Here is a 21399-nt window from a genome sequence, read left to right as displayed (position 1 = left end):
TCTGCGCTGTACAATTCTATGATTTTACCATCACCTACACCTTTGAAAATAAGAAACTGAATGGGCCAGAAGATCAAAGTGAACTTGTGGTTCAGGTGAACAATCATTAAAAACTGTATCACAGGTCAGCAAAGCGATTCAAATGAAAAAGTGAATTAGGGTTTATTTCTAAGCCAATTTAAATCAAAAGCAGCGAAACTGGCAAAGGTGAGAAGTGATGTTCCACAAGCATCGGTACTAAAACCACTCCTGTTCAACATTTAGATTACCAATTCGGACTCGGGAATCGGGAGTGAAATTTCAAACTTTGTGGATGCTTCCACAATGGGCGTGTATCGTTTACACTGAGGAGGTAAGCGACAAAAACATTGAATACAATAATAATCTTGCAAACTGGGCGTGTAATTGGCAAAGGAACATCTGTTGATATCTGTAAAGCATGCACTCCCATGTTCCGCCACCAGGGAGCGCATCCCCTGAAGTCCCAAGGGATCCCAGCATCCGTTGGGAGCACTGTATTTAGGCCGGGCCCCAAGGCCTGTTCCTCACTCTGGAGTGTCTTAATAACGACTGAGGTCACTGTTACTTTAACCTCCCTGTGTGCAGTCTCATCTGTGTTAGGAACACAATACACCAACATAGAGGAGTGTGAGTTGGTGCATTTTAATAGGAAGAATATGAAGGTGACATTCTCCTTGGAAAACAATGATCTAAACAGGAATGAGGAACAGAGGGATGGGACGGTACAGTTACGCAAATCTCTAAATGTATTGATGGAGGTTCATCAATCCATAAAAAACAAAGAACAGGCTTGTGTTCATGTCTGGAGGGATAGAATTGTAATTCAATGAAGTTATGTAAACTTGTTTGGATCCTTGGTGTAAATATTATAAAATAACATTGAGGCACTGGAGAAGGTGCAAAGTGTATTTCCTGGAATGATACCAGAACTAAGAGGGTGTATTATCAGGAAATGTTCAATAGGCCGTGGCTCTTTTCTTTAGCAAAGTGAAGACTGAGGGATGGTCAGATTGTGTCTTTCAGGATATCAAAGGCTTTGATAGGGCAGAGAAAGAAAAGATGTTTCCATTGTGGGAGAGACCAAAACTCTGGGGCATAGATTGAAGACAGCCATTAATAAATCCAACAGGGAATAGAGGACATCTTGAAACCGAGGCACAAAAGGAGGTTTTAGCAAATAATCTTGATCAAATATTTAGTCTTAAGGATAATCTTAAAGGAATAGGACAGTTAGAGAGGAATAGAGGTTTAGGGAGAGAATCCCAGAGTTTGGGACCCAGGCAGCTGAAGGTGGAGGAGAGTTAGAGAGGTGGAGAGGTTTAGAGAGTGAATCCCAGAGCTTGGGACCTAGGTAGCTGAAGGAGGAGGAGAGTTCGTGAGGTGGAGAGGTTTAGAGAGTGAATCCCAGAGCTTGGGACCCAGTCAGCTGAAGGAGGAGGAGAGTTCGTGAGGTGGAGAGGTTTAGGGAGGGAATCCCAGAGCTTGGGACCCAGGCAGCTGAAGGCGGAGGAGAGTTAGAGAAGTGTAGAGGTTTACCAAGAGAATCCCAGAGCTTGGGACCCAGGCAGCTGAAAGCATGCCTACCATTGGTGAAGCAGTTTAAATCGGAGATGTGCAATCTGCCAGATTTGGAGCAGCACAGAGATCTCTGGAGGTCTAAGTATTGGTGCAGGTTACAGAGGCCGTGAAGTGAATTGAAAACAAGATTGATCATTTTAAAATTGAAGCGCTATCGGACAGGAAGCCAATATACGTCAGCGAGCACAGGTGTGATGGGGTCTTGCGATAAGGTGCAAGTTAGGACACAGGCAGCAGAGTTTTTGGATGAGCTGAAGTATACGAATGGTGGGAGATTGGAAGCCGCCCAGGAGAGCATTGGAGGAGTTATGTCTAGAGCTAGTAAAGGCACGGATGAACATTTGACCTGCAAATGAACTGAGTCAGGAGATGCAACAGAGGCACAAAGATGCCGTCCTGGTGATGGAGTGGATATGGGGTCGTAAGACCATCTCCCGCTCAAATACGACACCAAGGTTGCCTAACGGCTGGGTTCAGCTTTAGATTGGTGACAGGGAGAGGTGGCTAGGACAATGGAGATGGCCACTCGTACGGTCTCACAGATTTTTGTTTGGACAGCACCAGAACTGAAAGATAACAGTTGTCAGGAACGATTGAACAGGTTGTGCTTAGTTCCTGTAGAAGACAGAACTTACAGGAGTCCTGATAGAAGTCTTGTAAATTATAATTGTTTTGGACCGGGTCGATGGGGAGAGAAAAGTTTATACTCGTGGGAGCATCCAAATCTGTGGAGTCATAAATGCCAGATAATCACTAATAACACCAATAGGGAGATAAAGAACAATTTCTGTACTCAGAGAGTGGTTAGAATGTGGAATTCCCTACGACAGGAAGTGGTTGCGATACAAAGCTCAGATGCTGTCTAAGGGAAACTAGACGAGTAAGTGAGAGAAAATGAAACAGAAAGATATGCTGAGAGGCTGAGACAAAGTATTTGCAATGGGAGGAGGCTGGTCTGGAGCATAAACACCAGCACAGACTAGTGGGGCCGAAGTGTATTTTTCTGTGCTGTATATTCTATGTAATGTAATCCTCTGAACTACAGTTCCACTCTGCCTACCTACCGATGACGAGCCTCTCACTCTGGAAGCTGCAATGTATTCCTTCACTAAATAACTGTAGTTACCCTTTACAGAAGAGCTCGGACAGAATGCAACATGCTCGTGGTGCTGTCCAGAAAGACAAGGTGGGAAATGTCAATCAGAAATAGTGCCGTGTCCGAAACAGGTCGCTGGGTGTATTATCAGATCACCAGCCATTCCTGGTGTAATTCAGTGGATGGAAGTCTGGGGATAAATATTATATTCCTGGACTGGAAACACTGGGACCCGCCTCTGGGCTGTGCTCAGTTGTTCTGTTTATTAATTAATTGTATAATTGAGGTCACCGGATATTTCACCGCGCTCTTCAACTGCTCTCTGAACTTGGACTGGGTCACCCCGTAAATAAATGTGTTTGTGCAGCAACTTAAAGTCTGCAGTATAAATCCAACTTCTCGAAAGGTAGATAAAGAAACATTGTAATCATCGGTATTTATTCCTGCAATGCTATAATATAAGAAATCTATCACATACACCAGCCACAGTAGTATGAAACTGCCGGATATGGTGAAGAGTAAAATCACAGACTTCCTCCTGCTCTCCATCTCTGGGTCACTGCCATTCTCCCCCTTGCTCTCACCCCTCAGTCCCTTCCGGACTCGACTGGCCACTAAAATGTGTCTGACTGTCAGAGCGTTGAGCAACAAAATTACAGCGAATGGGAGCAGTGGGTTTACAGCCGTATCAAACCAATTAAATGCCAGCCACACGGGCTCAGTATAATAGGCTGGCATTGGGACACAGTGCCACGGAACATTGTCGATTATATATCCAGGTTCTAATGTAAAGTAGTGAGGAACGTTTTTTGAAGAGAACAGAATGCAGCTTGTTGCCAGAACCACAGCCGCAGTTCTCCCGGTGCAATATTTGGTTTTCAGCTGCTGCCAACAAATGGCCACAAATCGGTCAAAGGTGAAAGTGACGGTGAACCAGACAGAACAGTCTGTGACGACACGGGCCAGGAGATATATAGCAGTACACACAGGGGTGATATCCAGGAACGATCCCGGGGAATAATACCAACTGATCCGCCACAGTATGACCGCAGTGATGACCACCAGTAGATCCGCCGCTGCCATGGCCACCAGGTAGCGAATGGTGCAGGTGGACAGCCCGCACTTTCTCCGGGACAGGATCACAATCGCCACTAAATTCACTGTAATAAACAGAAGGGAAAAGAGACGGTCAATTATTGGTCACACATTGTCGGTGACTGAGCCCAGATAATAAGGCCTGTCATTCAGCACAAAAACGGCCGCATGGTTGTCGGCTCAGGGGTTAACATGTAAAGTATATCATCCCAACCCAACCTCCAACCCGCTGCTTCCCAGTTTAGCAGAGACGGGGCAGTGGGAGGGAAGCTGAGTCATCCCAGCGGGCGGGTGGGCAATATTAATAGAAACATAGAAACATAGAAAATAGGTGCAGGAGTAGGCCATTCGGCCCTTCGAGCCTGCACCACAACTCAATAAGATCATGGCTGATCATTCCCTCAGTACCCCTTTCCTGCATTCTCTCCATACCCCTTGATCCCTTTAGCCATAAGTGCCATATCGAACTCCCTCCTAAATATAACCAATGAACTGGCATCAACAACTCTCTGCGGCAGGGAATTCCACAGGTTAACAATTCTCTGAGTGAATAAGGTTCTCCTCATCTTGGTCCTAAATGGCTTACCCCTTATCCTTAGACTGTGTCCCCTGGTGCTGGACTTCCCCAAAATCAGGAACATTCTGAAACTATGTTGCCTAGTTCAAGGTTCCCCCACGAGGGGCAACACGCTCTCTGCATCTCCCCTGTCGAGCCCCCTCAGAATCTTATACCTTTCAATAAGATCACCTCTGATTCTTCTAAACTTCAACGATTAAAGGCCCAACCTGCTCAAAATTTCCTCATAAGACAAGATCTTCATCTCAGGACCCAGCCTGGTGAACCTTCTCTGAACAGGGCATGGTCACTGCAGGAAAGTAATCAACCAGAGGGGGTCTGGGACCGGGGAACCACCCCACTACTGTAGCTCCTCAGCCCGAGTTATTGACTCAACTGGTCACTGTCTCCATGATTATGCCTTGTCCCTCCTCTCCTACCCACTCCACACTAGGTTCCAGGCCCACAGGCTCAGGACCACAGAGGGCGGGTATCCTCAGCTCAGAAAAAGTAAGACAGGTTGTAATCACTGGTGTGGGAGATGGCTTCGTCTCCTGAGACTATCCCACTCTCCTAGATACAGTTTTAAAAGAGGTAGCTCGTGCAGAGCATGGAGTGCAGCAGCATAAAGTAGCATTTGTGAGTTTGGTAAGTGGGTGAGTTTTAAGGGTTATTCTCTTTAAACCATTTGGAGGCTGGAATAAATTGTTAGTGGCAATTGCCAGTAGCTTCTAAGTAAGTAGCAGTTTAATTTAAAGGGGAAAAGTTAAATAGTTGGGATTCTTTCAGGTTTAGGCAGAGAAAAACAAGGTAACTCTCCAGTAGAATGCAATTAACAGCTAGTTAAAACCAGTTCTGTAAATGACTGACCAGTAGTGAGTCATCTGACCTAGATACAGTTTAAAAAGAGGCAGCTCGTGCAGAGCACGGAGTGCAGCAGCATAGAGTGGCATTTGTGTGTTTGGTAAGTGGGTGAGTTTGGGCAAGCGGGGATGGCAGGTGCTGTTTTGTCTTGCTTTCCTACCAGTGCTGACACTAGAGCAGCTGATAAGGAGTGCGAGAGTAGGAGACAGGGGCCCAGAGACCAGCAAAACCAGCTGCAGACAAAGATGGAGGGGTGAGAAATCGAGAGCTGACGTCAGAGTGCGGGGAGGTGCAGCGTTAGTGGCAGTCCGGGGTCAGCGGCTACAAAGGCCCAGCGGGCAGTAGTTGAGCGAACAGTGCGGGGAGGAGGGACAAGGAATCAAAAAATGACATTATAGCCAAGCTGTGGTTGGCTGATCGGCTGGTGAATATATATCTCTTTGATTTTGTGTTCTAATAGATAAGAGGATAAATTACGAAATAAGCTGTTTAGTATGTGTAGTGGGAATCAGTGCTTTTGCTGGATAATTTAAGGGTAACTAGTGGGATAGCAGGGCAGCTCGTTGAAATGGAATGCAACACCTGTGCCATGTGGGAATTCCTGGATGCTTCCCACAACGGGGATGACCACATGTGCAGGAAGTGTCTCCAGATCCTCCAATTCGAGCGCCGAGTCTCGGAGCTTGAGCGAGGACTTGAGGCACTGAGGAGCATCCAAGAGAACGAGAGGTACGTGGATCAGGCGTTGGTCACCCCACAGATTAAAAGGGTACAGGAGGATAGAGACTGGGTGACCGTCGCACACAAGAGTATGGCGAGGCAGGTAGTGCAGGAGTCCCCTGAGGCTATCCCGCTCTCCAACCGGCACTCTATTCTGACTGCTGGCGAAGGCGGTGAAGCCTCTGGGGAGTGCAGCCAGGGCCAAGTCCACAGCACCGTGGGTGGCTCAACTGCACACGGGGGGAGGAAGAAGACGGGAAGGTCTATAGTGATTGGAGATTCAATAGTTAGGGGAGCAGAGAGGCGCTTCTGCGGCTGAAAAAGTGACATCAGGATGGTATGTTGCCTTCCTGGTGCAAGGGTGAATGATGTCACTGAGCGACTGCAGGGCATTCTAGGGAGGGAAGGGGAATAGCCAGTGGTTGTGGTCCACATTGGTACCAATGACATATGTAGAAAGAGGGGTGAGGTCCTGAAAGCTGAGTTTAGGGAGTGAGGAGTAAGATTGAAAGCCAGGATCTCAAAGGTGGTAATCTCGGGATTACAGCCAGTGCCACGTAATAGTCAGGGTAGATAAATACGTGGCTGGGGCATTGGTGTAGGACGGAGGGCTTTAGTTTCCTGAACAATTGGGACCGCTTCTGGGATAGGTGGGACCTGCACAAGTCGGACAGGTTACACCTCAACAAAGACGGGACCAATGTTCCCGCGGATGGTTTTGACAGTGCGGTTGGGAGGGCTTTAAACTAGCTTGGCAGGTGTTGGGAACCCAGGAGAGGGCTCTGAGCTAGGTAAAGTGGGTGAGAGCTCAGATGAACAGAACCCCAAGAAAGGATGCAAAAGGCAGGAGGCAACAGAGCAGAGTAGCACTGGGGTAAGTGCAAACCACAAGGTGATAGGAAGGGATAATATGTATGAATATAAAGGGGCTGCAAGAGGGGTCAAAACTAAAAATCATGGTTTAAAAACGAGTATTAAAACACTTTACCTAAACACACGCAGCATTTGAAACAAAGTAAATGAGTTGACGGCACAAATCATTCCAAATGGGTATGATTTGGTGGTTGCAAGGTGGCCAAGACTGGGATTTAAACATACAGGGATATCTGACAATTCGGAAAGATAGACAAGAAGGGAAAGGAGGTGGGGTAGCTCTGTTGATAAAGGATGATATCAGAGCATTTGTGAGAGACGATATTGACTCTAATGAACAAAATGTTGAATCATTGTGGGTGGAGATTAGAAATAGTAAGGGGAAAAAGTCACTGGTGGGCTTAGTTTATAGACCCCAAATAATAATTTCACGGTGGGGCTCACAATGATCAAGGGAATAATGGAGGCATGTGAAAAAGGAACAGCAGTAATCACGGGGATGTTAACCTACATATCGATTGGTCAAACCAAATTGCACGGGGTAGCCTTGAGGAGGAATTCATAGAATGCATACAGGATTGTTTCTGAGAACAGTATGTTGCAGAACCTAAAAGGGAGTAAGCTATCTGAGATCTGGTCCTCAGGACTGAGACAGGAATAGAAAACGATCTCCAGGTAAAAGATCCTCTTGGAATGAGTGATCACAGTATGGTTGAATTTGTAATACAGATTGAGGGTGAGGAAGTAGTGTCTCAAACGAGCGTATTATGCTTAAACAAAGGGGACTACAGTGGGATGAGGGCAGAATTGGCTAAAGTAGACTGGGAACATAGATTAAACGGTGGCACAATTGAGGAACAGTGGAGGACATTTAAGGAGCTCTTTTATAGTGCTCAACAAAAATATATTCCAGTGAAAAAGAAGGGCGGTAAGAGAAGGGATAACCAGCCGTGGATAACCAAGGAAATAAAGGAGAGTATTAAATTAAAAACCAATGCGTATAAGGTGGCCAAGGTTAGTGGGAAACTAGAAGATTGGGAACATTTTAAACGACAGCAAAGAATGACTAAGAAAGCAATAAAGAAAGGAAAGATAAATTACAAAAGTAAACTTGCGCAAAACATAAAAACAGATAGTAAAAGCTTTTACAGATATACAAAACGGAAAAGAGTGACAAAAGTAGATGTTGGTCCCTTAAAAGATGTGAAGGGAGATTTAATAATGGGAAATGTGGAAATGGCTGAGACCTGAAACAATTATTTGGCTTCGGTCTTCACAGTGGAAGACACAAAAACCTTACCAAAAATTGCTGGTCACGGGAATGTGGGAAGGGAGGAACTTGAGACAATCACTATCACTAGCGGGTTAGTGCTGGAGAGGCTAATGGATCTCAAGGTAGATATGTCCTCTGATCCTGATGAAATGCATCCCAGGGTATTAAAAGAGATGGCGGAAGTTATAGCAGATGCATTCATTATAATCTACCAAAATTCTCTGAACTCTGGGGAGGTACCATCGGATTGGAAAGCAGCTAATGTAAAGCCTCTGTTTAAAAAAGGGGACAGACAAAAGGCAGGTAACTATAGGCCTGTTAATTCAACATCTGTAATGGGGAAAATGCTTGAAGCTATCATTAAGGAAGAAATAGCTTGACATCTTAATAAAGGATGATATCAAGGCAGTTGTGAGAGACGATATTGGCTCGAATGAACAAAATGTTGAATCATTGTGGGTGTAGATTAGAGATAGTAAGGGGAAAAAGTCACTGGTGGGTGTAGTTTATAGACCCCCAAATAATAACTTCAGGTGGGGCGGGCAATAATCAAGGGAATAATGGAGGCATGTGAAAAAGGAAAAGCAGTAGTCATGGGAGATTTTAACTGACATGTCGATTGGTCAAATCAAATCGCATGGGGTAGCCTGGAGGAGGAATTTATACAATGCATACGGGATTGTGTCTTTGAACAGTATGTTACAGAACCTACAAGGGAGCAAGCTATCTTAGATCAGGTCCTGTGTAATGAGACAGTAAAAATAAACGATCTCCGAGTAAAAGATCCTCTCGGAATGAGTGATCACAGTATTGTTGAATTTGTAATACAGATTGAGGGTGAGGAAGTTGTGTCAGAAACGAGCGTACTATGCTTAAACAAAGGGGACTAAAGTGGGATGAGGGCAGAGTTGGCTAAAGTAGACTGGAAACACAGACTAAACGGTGGCACAATTGAGGAACAGTGGAGGACTTTTAAGGAGCTCTTTCAAAGTGCGCAACAAAAATATATTCCAGTGAAGAAGAAGGGTGGTAAGAGAAGGGATAACCAGCCGTGGATAACCAAGGAAATAAAGGAGAGTATCAAATTAAAGACCAATGCGTATAAGGTGATCAAGTTTAGTGGGAAACTAGAAGATTGGGAACATTTTAAACAACAGCAAAGAATGACTAAAAAAGCAAGAAAGAAAGGAAAGATAGATTATAAAGGTAAACTTGCGCAAAACATAAAAACAGATCGTAAAAGCTTTTGCAGATATATAAAACGGAAAAGAGTGACTAATGTAAATGTTGGTCCCTTAGACGATGAGAAGGAGGATTTAATCATGGGAAATGTGGAAATGGCTGAGACCTTAAACAATTATTTTGCTTCAGTCTTCACAGTGGAAGACACAAAAACCATGCCAAAAATTGCTGGTCACAGGAATGTGGGAAGGGAGGACCTTGAGACAATCACTGTCACTCGGGGGGTTAGTGCTGGACAGGCTAATGGGACTCAAGGTAGACAAGTCCCCTGGTCCTGATGAAATGCATCCCAGGGTATTAAAAGAGATGGCGGAAGTTATAGCAGATGCATTCGTTATAATCTACCAACATTCTCTGGACTCTGGGGAGGTACCAGCGGATTGGAAAGCAGCAACTGTAACGCCTCTGTTTAAAAAAGGGGGCAGACAAAAGGCAGGTAACGAGAGGCCGGTTAGTTTAACATCTGTAGTGGGGAAAATGCTTGAAACTATCATAAAGGAAGAAATAGCGCGACATCTAGATAGGAATAGTGCAATCAAGCAGACACAACATGGATTCATGAAGGGGAAATCATGTTTAACTAATTTACTGGAATTCTTTGAGGATATAGCGAGCATGGTGGATAGAGGTGTACCGATGGATGTGGTGTATTTAGATTTCCAAAAGGCATTCGATCAGGTGCCACACAAAAGGTTACTGCAGAAGATAAAGGTATGCGGAGTCAGAGGAAATGTATTTGCATGGATCGAGAATAGGCTGGCGAACAGAAAGCAGAGAGTCGGGATAAAAGGGTCCTTTTCGAGTTGGAAATCGGTGGTTAGTGGTGTGCCACAGGGATCGGTGCTGGGACCACAACTGTTTACAATATACATAGATGACCTGGAAGAGGGGACAGAGTGCAGTGTAACAAAATTTGCAGGTGAAACAAAGATTAGTGGGAAACCGGGCTGTGTAGAGGACACAGAGAGGCTGCAAGGAGATTTAGATAGGTTAAGCGAATGGGCAGATGGAATATAATGTCGGAAGATGTGAGGTCATCCACATTGGGAAAAAAAACTGTAAAAGGCAATATTATTTGAATGGGGAGAAATTACAACATGCTGCGGTGCAGAGGGACCTGGGGGTCCTTGTGCATGAATCCCAAAAAGTTAGTTTGCAGGTGCAGCAGGTAATCAGGAAGGCAAATGGAATGTTGGCCTTCATTGCGAGAGGGATGGAGTACAAAAGCAGGGAGGTCCTGCTGCAACTGTACAGGGTATTGGTGAGGCCTCACCTGGAGTACTGCGTGCAGTTTTGGTCACCTTACTTAAGGAAGGATATACTAACTTTGGAGGGGGTACAGAGATGATTCACTCGGCTGATTCCAGAGATGAGGGGGTTACCTTATGATGATAGATTGAGTAGACTGGGTCTTTACTCGTTGGAGTTCAGAAGGATGAGGGGTGATCTTATAGAAACATTTAAAATAATGAAAGGGATAGACAAGATAAAGGCAGAGAGGTTGTTTCCACTGGTCGGGGAGACTAGAACTCGGGGGCACAGCCTCAAAATACGGGGGAGCCAATTTAAAACCGAGTTGAGAAGGAATTTCTTCTCCCAGTGGGTTGTGAATCTGTGGAATTCTCTGAAAAGGGAAGCTGTTGAGGCTAGCTCATTGAATGTATTCAAACCACAGATAGATAGATGTTTAACCAATAAGGGAATTAAGGGTTATGTGGAGCGGGCGGGTAAGTGGAGCTGAGTCCACGGCCAGATCAGCCATGAACCTGTTGAGTGGCGGACAGGCTCGAGGGGTTAGATGGCCAACTCCTGTTCCTAATTCTAATGTTCTTATGTTTTTATGGCATCATCGGAACAGATGCAATGCAGGCAGCGATACTCGGAGAAGGTAATAGAGTCCTTCCAGCAAGCTGGGTGAGAGGTCATATACCAAGGTAGCTGTAGGAGTCGGACGAATTATGGTACATATTTGTGGAGAGCCTATCCTCGGAAATGGACTTAGAGATGTCGAGGAAAGGAAGGGAAGTGTCACACGGAGCATGTGAAGCAGAGAGAGGGGCGTAAATTAGAAGCAAGGTTGACTACATCATTATAATAATAATTATTATTATTAATAATAACGAATATTATTAATAATAATGAATATAACTTTTATTTATATCGCGCCTTTAATGTAGTTAAACGTCCTAAGTTGCTTCAAAGCAATGTTAACAGGACAACACAGATACATATGACACCGAGATAAAAAAAGAAGAAATAAAGGCATTTGACCAAAAGCTTGGTAAAAGAGGTTGATTTTCAGGAATGTCTTTAAAATGAAAAGATGGTTCGCGAAGCGGAGAGGTTTAGGGAGGGACGTCCAGAGTTTAGGGCCCAAACAGTTGAAGATAAGGCCACCGATAGTTGAGCAGTATAATGAGGGATGTTCGAGAGGGCAGAATTAGAAAAGCGGAGATATCTTGAGGATTTGTGAGGCTGAAAAAGTTACAGAGGTAGGGAGGTGCAAGGCCATGGAGAGATTTGTAAACAAGGATGAGAATTTTCAAAAGCGTGGCGTTCTTTAACCGGGAGCCAATGTTTTTCAGAAAGCAGAGGATTGAGGTGATAGGTGATCATGACTTTGTGCGAGTTGGGACATTTTCCAGTTCATGGCTGGAAAAGCAAAATTGCGCGAACACGGGCATCAATGTACCTGAGCAATATGTGAAGGAGGGGACCGGAGTAGAATTGGAGCAACGAAGGTTCCCTGTATACCAAGAAAAGGCAGCAGAGCTAGGGACCATCCGAGCTCCCATACCAGCACAAGTGAAGTGTGGGGTAAAAACATTGTTCAGACCAGAAAGTCCAGCACTTGTACTTTCAGCAGGATCAGCATCCTGCAAGGGTTTTCAATCCCAGCCCAAAGCCGGTGAGGGCGAGAGGACTGCCAGTGTGAATGGCGAGTGAACTAATTTGCAAATGGGGCACTCAGAATGTATCAGCGGGGATTGGTGCAGGGAAACTCGCCATCCGCTGCGAGTTTCATGGGAGCTAGGGTTTACTGGGCTATACACTGTACAATGTGGACCATTTTCCATCCCTCGGGAGCCTGCAGTGAACAAGGGCAGACTTTGAAGGCAAAGTCCAATACTGCCTTCAGTGTGTCAGTGCAGACTTCGGAGGCCTGAGAAAGGACGTGTTTGAAGACCAGGACCTCAAACCCCGCACCAAGCTCATGGTCTACAGGGCAGTAGTGATACCCGCCCTCCAATCTGCTTCAGAGACACGGAATATTTTGAGCAGGCGCCTCAAAGCACTGGAGATGTACCAACACTGCCTCCGCAATTTCCTGCAAATTAATTGGCCGGACTGGCGCACCAACATCAGTGTATTTGTTCAGGCCAACATCCGGAGCATCGAAGCATTGACCTCAGTTGATCAGCTCTGTTGTCCGGCCACATCGTCGGCATGCCTGACATGAGATTTAAAAAGCAAACGCTCTCCTCGGTGATTCGTTATTGCTAGCGAGCCACAGGTGGGCAGAGGAAACGTACCATGACACACTCAAAACCTCCATGAATAATTGCAACGTCTCCGCCTACCCCTGGCAATCCCTGGACGAAGTCAGCCCAAAGTGGAGGAAAAGCACCCGCACGGCGCAGAGCACCTCACCTCTTATCGCCCAGAGCAAGCTGAAGCCAAGCGTAGATAGCGCAAGAAGCGCGCAGCAACCCAGGCACCCCACAGCCCCCGTTCGTTCAACCACCGTCTGACCCATTTGTGACAGAGAATGTAGGTCATCCAATGGACTCCTCAGCACTTTGGGAACTAAATTTAGTGTGGAATCGAGTCATCCTCAATTCCGAGGGTACACCTCAGAAGCAGAAGTAGTGACTCACACTGAGTACATCCTGCAGTGACAGTCACTCCCAGTAATACATGGTCACTGCGATATGGTGTTCCACACCGGTTAGGGAACCATACTGAGTATATCCTAAATTGACACACACTTTCAGTAATACATGGTCACTGGGGTACTGTGTTCCACACCGGTTAGTGACCCACACTGAGTACATCCTACAGAGACACACACTCCCAGTAATACATGGTCACTGGGGTATGGTGTTCCACACCGGTTAGTGACCAACACTCAGTATATCCTACAGTGACATACGCTACCAGTAATGCATGGTCACTGGGGTATGGTGTTCCACATCGGTTAGTGACCCACAGTGAGTATATCCTACAGTGACACACACTGCCAGTAATACATGGTCACTGGGGTACAGAGTTCCACACATGTTAGTGACCCACATTCAGTATATCCTACAGTGACAGACACTCCCAGCAATACATGGTCACTGAGGTACAGTGTTCCACACCGGTTAGTGACTCACACTGAGCATATCCTACAGTGACACACACTCTCAGTAACACATGGTCACTGGGGTATGGTGTTCGACACTGGTTAGTGACACCACTCAGTATATCCTACAGTGACACACACTCCCAGTCATACATGGTCACTGGGGTATGGTGCTCCACACCGGTTAGTGAACGACACTCAGTATATCCCACAGTAACGAACACTCCCAGCAATACATGGTCACTGGGCTACGGTGTTCCACACCCGTTAGTGAACCATACTGAGTATATCCTAAATTGACACACACTTTCAGTAATACATGGTCACTGGGGTACTGTGTTCCACACCGGTTAGTGACCCACACTGAGTACATCCTACAGAGACACACACTCCCAGTAATACATGGTCACTGGGGTACTGTGTTCCACACCGGTTAGCGACCCACAATTAGTTTATCCTACAGAGATAGACACTCCCAGTAATACATGGTCACTGGGTTATGGTGTTTTACACTGGATAGTGACCCACACTGAGTACATACTACAGTGACAGACGCTCCCAGTAAAACATGGCCACTGGGATACAGTATTCCACACCGGTTAGTGACCCACACACAGTATATCCTAAAGTGACAGACACTCCCTGTAATACATGTTCACTGGGGTCCCGAGTTCCACACGGTTTAGTGACCCACACTGAGTATATTCTACAGTGACACACACTATGAGTAATACATGGTCACTTGTGTACGGTGTATCACACCGGTTCGTGACCTACATTCAGTATATCCTATAGTGACAAACACTCCCAGCAATACGTGGTCACTGGTGTACGGTTTTCCACACCGGTTAGTGACCCACACTCAGTATATCCAACAGTAACAGATACTCACAGTAATACATGGTCACTGGTGTATGGTGCTCCACATGGGTTAGTGACCCACACTGAGTACATCCTACAGAGACACACACCCCCAATAATACATGGTCACTGGAGTACAGTGTTCCACACGGGTTAGTGACCCACACTGAGTACATCCTACAGAGACACACACTCCCAATAATACATGGTCACTGATGTATGGTGCTCCACATGGGTTAGTGACCCACACTGAGTACATCCTACAGAGACACACACTCCCAATAATACATGGTCACTGGGGTACAGTGTTCCACACGGGTTAGTGACCCACACTGAGTACATCCTACAGAGACACACACTCCCAGTAATACATGGTCACTGGGGTATGGTGTTCCACACCGGTTAGCGACCCACACTTAGTTTATCCGACAGAGATAGACACTCCCAGTAATACATGGTCACTGGGTTATGGTATTTTACATTGGATAGTGACCCACACTGAGTACATACGACAGTGACAGACACTCCCAGTAAAACATGGTCACTGGAATACAGTGTTTCACACCGGTTAGTGACCCACACTCAATTTCCTGCAGTGACACACACTCACAGGAATACATGATCACTGGGGTACAGTGTTCCACACCATTTAGTGACCCACACAAAGTATATCCAACAGTGACAGACATTCTCAGTAATACATGATCACTGGTGCAGGGTGTTCCACACCGGTTACTGACCCACATTCAGTATATCCTACAGTGACACACACTCCGAGCAATACATGGTCACTGGCGTCCCCTGTTCAACACCGTTTAGTGACCCACACTCAGTATATCCTACAGTGAGAGACACTCCGAGCAATACATGGTCACTGGGGTACAGTGTTCCAGACCGGTTAATGACCACACTCACTATATCCTACAGTGATAGACACTTCCAGTAATACATGGTCACTGGGGTACAGTGTTACAGACTGGTTAATGACCCACAGTCAGTATATCCTACAGTGACAGACTCTCCCAGTAATGCATGGTCTCTCGGGTATGGTGTTCCACACCGGTTAGTGACCCATACTTAGTGTATCCTACAGTGACACACACTCCCAGTAATACATGGTCAATGGGGTATAGTGTTCTACACCGGTTAGTGAGCACACTCAGTATATCCTACAGTGAGACACACTCCCAGTAATAAATGGTCAATGTGGTACAATGTTCCACAACCGTTAGTGACTCACACTCAGTATTTCCTTGCAGTGTCAGACACTCCCAGTAATATATGGCCACTGGGGTATGGTGTTCCACACCGGTTAGTGACCCACACAAAGTGTATCCAACAGTGACAGGCACTATCAGTAATACATAGTCACTGGTGTACGGTGTTCCACACCGTTTTTTGAACCACACTCAGTCTATTCAGCAGTTACAGACACTTCCAGTAATACATCGTCACTGTCGTACAGTGTTCCACACCGGTTAGTGACCCGCACTCAGTATATCCTAAGGTGAAACACACTCCCAGTAATAAATGGTCACTGTTGTTTGATAATCCTCACCGGTTAGTGACTAACACATAGAAACATAGAAACATAGAAAATAGGTGCAGGAGCAGGCCATTCAGCCCTTCTAGCCTGCACCGCCATTCAATGAGTTCATGGCTGAACATGAAACTTCAGTACCCCCTTCCTGCTTTCTCGCCATAACCCTTGATCCCCCGAGTAGTAAGGACTTCATCTAACTCCCTTTTGAATATATTTAGTGAATTGGCCTCAACTACTTTCTGTGGTAGAGAATTCCACAGGTTCACCACTCTCTGGGTGAAGAAGTTTCTCCTCATCTCGGTCCTAAATGGCTTACCCCTTATCCTCAGACTGTGACCCCTGGTTCTGGACCTCCCCAACATTGGGAACATTCTTTCTGCATCTAACCTGTCTAAACCCGTCAGAATTTTAAACGTTTCTATGAGGTCCCCTCTCATTCTTCTGAACTCCAGTGAATACAAGCCCAATTGATCCAATCTTTCTTGATAGGTCAGTCCCGCCATCCCGGGAATCAGTCTGGTGAACCTTCGCTGCACTCCCTCAATAGCAAGAATGTCCTTCCTCAAGTTAGGAGACCAAAACTGTACACAATACTCCAGGTGTGGCCTCACCAAGGCCCTGTACAACTGTAGCAACACCTCCCTGCCCCTGTATTCAAATCCCCTCGCTATGAAGGCCAACATGCCATTTGCTTTCTTAACCGCCTGCTGTACCTGCATGCCAACCTTCAATGACTGATGTACCATGACACCCAGGTCTCGTTGCACCTTCCCTTTTCCTAATCTGTCACCATTCAGATAATAGTCTGTCTCTCTGTTTTTACCACCAAAGTGGATAACCTCACATTTATCCACATTATACTTCATCTGCCATGCATTTGCCCACTCACCTAACCTATCCAAGTCACTCTGCAGCCTAATAGCATCCTCCTCGCAGCTCACACTGCCACCCAACTTAGTATCATCCGCAAATTTGGAGATACTGCATTTAATCCCCTCGTCTAAATCATTAATGTACAATGTAAACAGCTGGGGCCCCAGCACAGAACCTTGCGGCACTCCACTAGTCACTGCCTGCCATTCTGAAAAGTACCCGTTTACTCCTACTCTTTGCTTCCTGTCTGACAACCAGTTCTCAATCCACGTCAGCACACTACCCCCAATCCCATGTGCTTTAACTTTGCACATTAATCTCTTGTGTGGGACCTTGTCGAAAGCCTTCTGAAAGTCCAAATATACCACATCAACTGGTTCTCCTTTGTCCACTTTACTGGAAACATCCTCAAAAAATTCCAGAAGATTTGTCAAGCATGATTTCCCTTTCACAAATCCATGCTGACTTCGACCTATCATGTCACCATTTTCCAGATGCACTGCTATGACATCCTTAATAATTGATTCCATCATTTTACCCACTACTGAGGTCAGGCTGACCGGTCTATAATTCCCTGTTTTCTCTCTCCCTCCTTTTTTAAAAAGTGGGGTTACATTGGCTACCCTCCACTCCATAGGAACTGATCCAGAGTCAATGGAATGTTGGAAAATGACTGTCAATGCATCCGCTATTTCCAAGGCCACCTCCTTAAGTACTCTAGGATGCAGGCCATCAGGCCCTGGGGATTTATCGGCCTTCAATCCCATCAATTTCCCCAACACAATTTCCCGACTAATAAAGATTTCCCTCAGTTCCTCTTCCTTACTAGACCCTCTGACCCCTTTTATATCCGGAAGGTTGTTTGTATCCTCCTTAGTGAATACCGAACCAAAGTACTTGTTCAATTGATCCGCCATTTCTTTGTTCCCCGTTATGACTTCCCCTGATTCTGACTGCAGGGGACCTACGTTTGTCTTCACCAACCTTTTTCTCTTTACATACCTATAGAAACTTTTGCAATCCGCCTTAATGTTCCCTGCAAGCTTCTTCTCGTACTCCATTTTCCCTGTCCTAATCAAACCCTTTGTCCTCCTCTGCTGAGTTCTAAATTTCTCCCAGTCCCCAGGTTCGCTGCTATTTCTGGCCAATTTGTATGCCACTTCCTTGGCTTTAATACTATCCCTGATTTCCCTAGATAGCCACGGTTGAGCCACCTTCCCCTTTTTATTTTTACGCCAGACAGGAATGTACAATTGTTGTACTTCATCCATGCGGTCTCTAAATGTCTGCCATTGCCCATCCACAGTCAACCCCCTAAGTATCATTCGCCAATCTATCCTAGCCAATTCACGCCTCATACCTTCAAAGTTACCCTTCTTTAAGTTCTGGACCATGGTCTCTGAAATTACTGTTTCATTCTCCATCCTAATGCAGAATTCCACCATATTATGGTCACTCTTCCCCAAGGGGCCTCGCACAATGAGATTGCTAATTAATCCTCTCTCATTACACAACACCCAGTCTAAGATGGCCTCCCCCCTAGTTGGTTCCTCAACATATTGGTCTAGAAAACCATCCCTTATGCACTCCAGGAAATCCTCCTCCACCGTATTGCTTCCAGTTTGGCTAGCCCAATCTATGTGCATATTAAAGTCACCCATTATAACTGCTACACCTTTATTGCATGCACCCCTAATTTCCTGTTTGATGCCCTCCCCAACATCCCTACTACTGTTTGGAGGTCTGTACACAACTCCTACTAACGTTTTTTGCCCTTTGGTGTTCTGCAGCTCTACCCATATAGATTCCACATCATCCAAGCTAATGTCTTTCCTAACTATTGCATTAATCTCCTCTTTAACCAGCAATGCTACCCCACCTCCTTTTCCTTTTATTCTATCCTTCCTGAATGTTGAATACCCCTGAATGTTGAGTTCCCAGCCCTGATCATCCTGGAGCCACGTCTCCGTAATCCTACAGTGATAGACACGCCAGGTAATACATGGTCACTGGGGTATGGTGTTCCACACCGGTTAGTGACCCACACTCAGTATATGCTACAGTGACACACACTCCCACTAATACATGGTCACTGGGGTATGGTGTTCCTCACTGGTTAGTGACACGCACTCTGTTTATAATACAGTGGCACACACTCCCGGTAAACTTGGTCACTGGTGTACGGTGTTACACACCGGTTTGCGAACCACACTCAGTATATCCAACAGTGATACGCACTCCCACTAATACATGGTCATTGGGGTACGGTGTTCCACACCGGTTAGAGAACCACACTCAGTATATCATACAGTGACATACACACCCAGTAATAAATGATCACTCGGGTATGGTGTTCTACACCGATGAGTGACCCACACTCAGTCTATCCGACAGTAACAGTCCCAGTAATACATTTTCAGTGTGGCACGTTGTTTGACGCGTGTTTGTGCCCCACACTGAGTAGATCCTGCAATGACACTTACACCCAGTAAGAAATGGTTCCTGGGGTACGGTTTTCCACACTGGTTAGTGACCCAGACTCAGTATATCCTACAGTGACACGCAATCCCAGTAATACATGGTCACTGAGGTACAGTGTTCCACACCGTTTAGTGACCCACACTCAGTATATCCTACAATGACACAAACACCCAGTAATACATGGTCACTGGGGTATGGTGTTGCACACCGGTTAGTGACTCACACGAAGTATATCGTACAGTGACACGCACAACCAGTAATACATAGTCACTGGGGTAAGATGTTCCACACTGGTTTGCGAACCACAATCAGTATATCCTACAATGACAGGCACTCGCAGTCGGACATGGTCACTGGGGTACGGTGTCCCACACCGGTTAGAGAACCACACTCAGTATATCATACAGTGACATACACACCCAGTAATAAATGGTCACTCGGGTATGGTGTTCTACACCGCTGAGTGACCCACACTCAGTCTATCCTACAGTAACAGTCCCAGTAATACATTTTCAGTGTTGGCACGTTGTTTGACGCGTGTTTGTGCCCCACACTGAGTAGATCCTGCAATGACACTTACACCCAGTAAGAAATGGCTACTGGGGTACGGTTTTGCACACTGGTTAGTGACCCAGACTCAGTATATCCTACAGTGACACGCACTCCCAGTAATACATGGTCACTGAGGTACAGTGTTCCACACCGGTTAGTGACCCACACTCAGTATATCCTACAATGACACAAACACCCAGTAATACATGATCACTGAGGTATGGTGTTGCACACCGGTTAGTGACTCACACTCAGTATTTCCTGCAGTGACACACGTTCCCAGTAATAAATGGTCATTGCAGTTCGGTGTTCCACACCGGTTAGTGACCCACACTGAGTATATCCTACAGTGACACACACTCCCAGTAATACATGGTCACTGGGGTACAGTGTTCCACACCTGTTAGTGACCCACACTCAGTATATCCTACAATGACACGCACTCCCAGTAATACATGATCTCTGGGTTACGGTGTTCCACACCGGTTAGTGACCCACACTCAGTATATCCTGCAGTGATACACACTCCCAGTTATACATGGTCACTGGCGTATGGGGTACGGTTTTCCACACCGGTTGGTGACCCACACTCAGTATATCCAACAGTAACTGACAGTCCCAGTAATACTTGATCACTGGGGTTCGGTGTTCCACACCGGTTAGTGGCCCACACTCAGTATATCCTACAGTGACATACACTCCCAATAATACATGATCAGTGGGGTACAGTGTTACACGCCATATCGTGACTCACACTCAGAATATCCTACTGTGACAGACACACCTACTAATACCTTGTGTGAGACAGTTGTGCTGAGTAAGGACTGATTGAAAAGTACACAATATACCACTAAAGACAATAGCTTGATAATTCAATCAGCCTGTTAGCTACAAACAAAAGTTTATGTTCAGATGGAGCAATTGAATCAAACCGCAGTGGTTATTCAGTCCATTTGTCTGAACGGAATGATATCACCGATCAGGTGTCTATACAGGTGACCACTAGTCCAGGATGTAACATTATCAGTCACAGAGCAAAGCCAGGGACCAGCTCACACACAGATTTACACAACTTCAATGGCTTTAGTCACTTACCAGGCACACCAATGACAGCAATGAATGTGTAGCATATTTTCTTGGCTAGTTGAATTGGATCCATTTCAGGCGTGAAACGATGTACCCCTTCGTGCTTCAGGCAATCTCCCTGAATTATACTCTGAGGTGGTACAATTCCAGCGCCTTTAAGTTATACCCACGGATAGCTCCACGGGGACATTGAGGTTGCAACATCGTTCAAAATAGTTTTTTTTAAAAACTTGAACAAACAGATTACGACAGCCGATTTAACTCCCTGTTGTGAACGACTGTATTTACTGCAGAGATTCAAATTGGAAACCCCAAAGACTGGACAATTCTGCTCAAATTA

General features: G+C 45.7%; 1 protein-coding gene across 1 annotated transcript; it reads right to left on the bottom strand.

Moving 5' to 3' along the window:
* Positions 1 to 2944: 2944 nt before the first annotated feature.
* LOC139243035 (probable G-protein coupled receptor 139) lies at positions 2945 to 21132 on the bottom strand. The gene is made up of 2 exons (XM_070870644.1): positions 21069 to 21132; positions 2945 to 3855 (listed from the first exon to the last, which is right to left on the bottom strand). Exons 1-2 carry the CDS (start codon positions 21130 to 21132, stop codon positions 2945 to 2947), a joined length of 975 nt encoding a protein of 324 aa, XP_070726745.1.
* Between the last annotated feature and the right edge of the window lie 267 nt (positions 21133 to 21399).

Source organism: Pristiophorus japonicus, unplaced genomic scaffold (genome assembly GCF_044704955.1).
Source record: "Pristiophorus japonicus isolate sPriJap1 unplaced genomic scaffold, sPriJap1.hap1 HAP1_SCAFFOLD_158, whole genome shotgun sequence".
Taxonomy (NCBI): Eukaryota; Metazoa; Chordata; class Chondrichthyes; family Pristiophoridae; genus Pristiophorus; species Pristiophorus japonicus.
The sequence above is the reverse complement of the archived record's forward strand: the minus strand, read 5'-3'. Positions and strand labels throughout refer to the sequence as shown.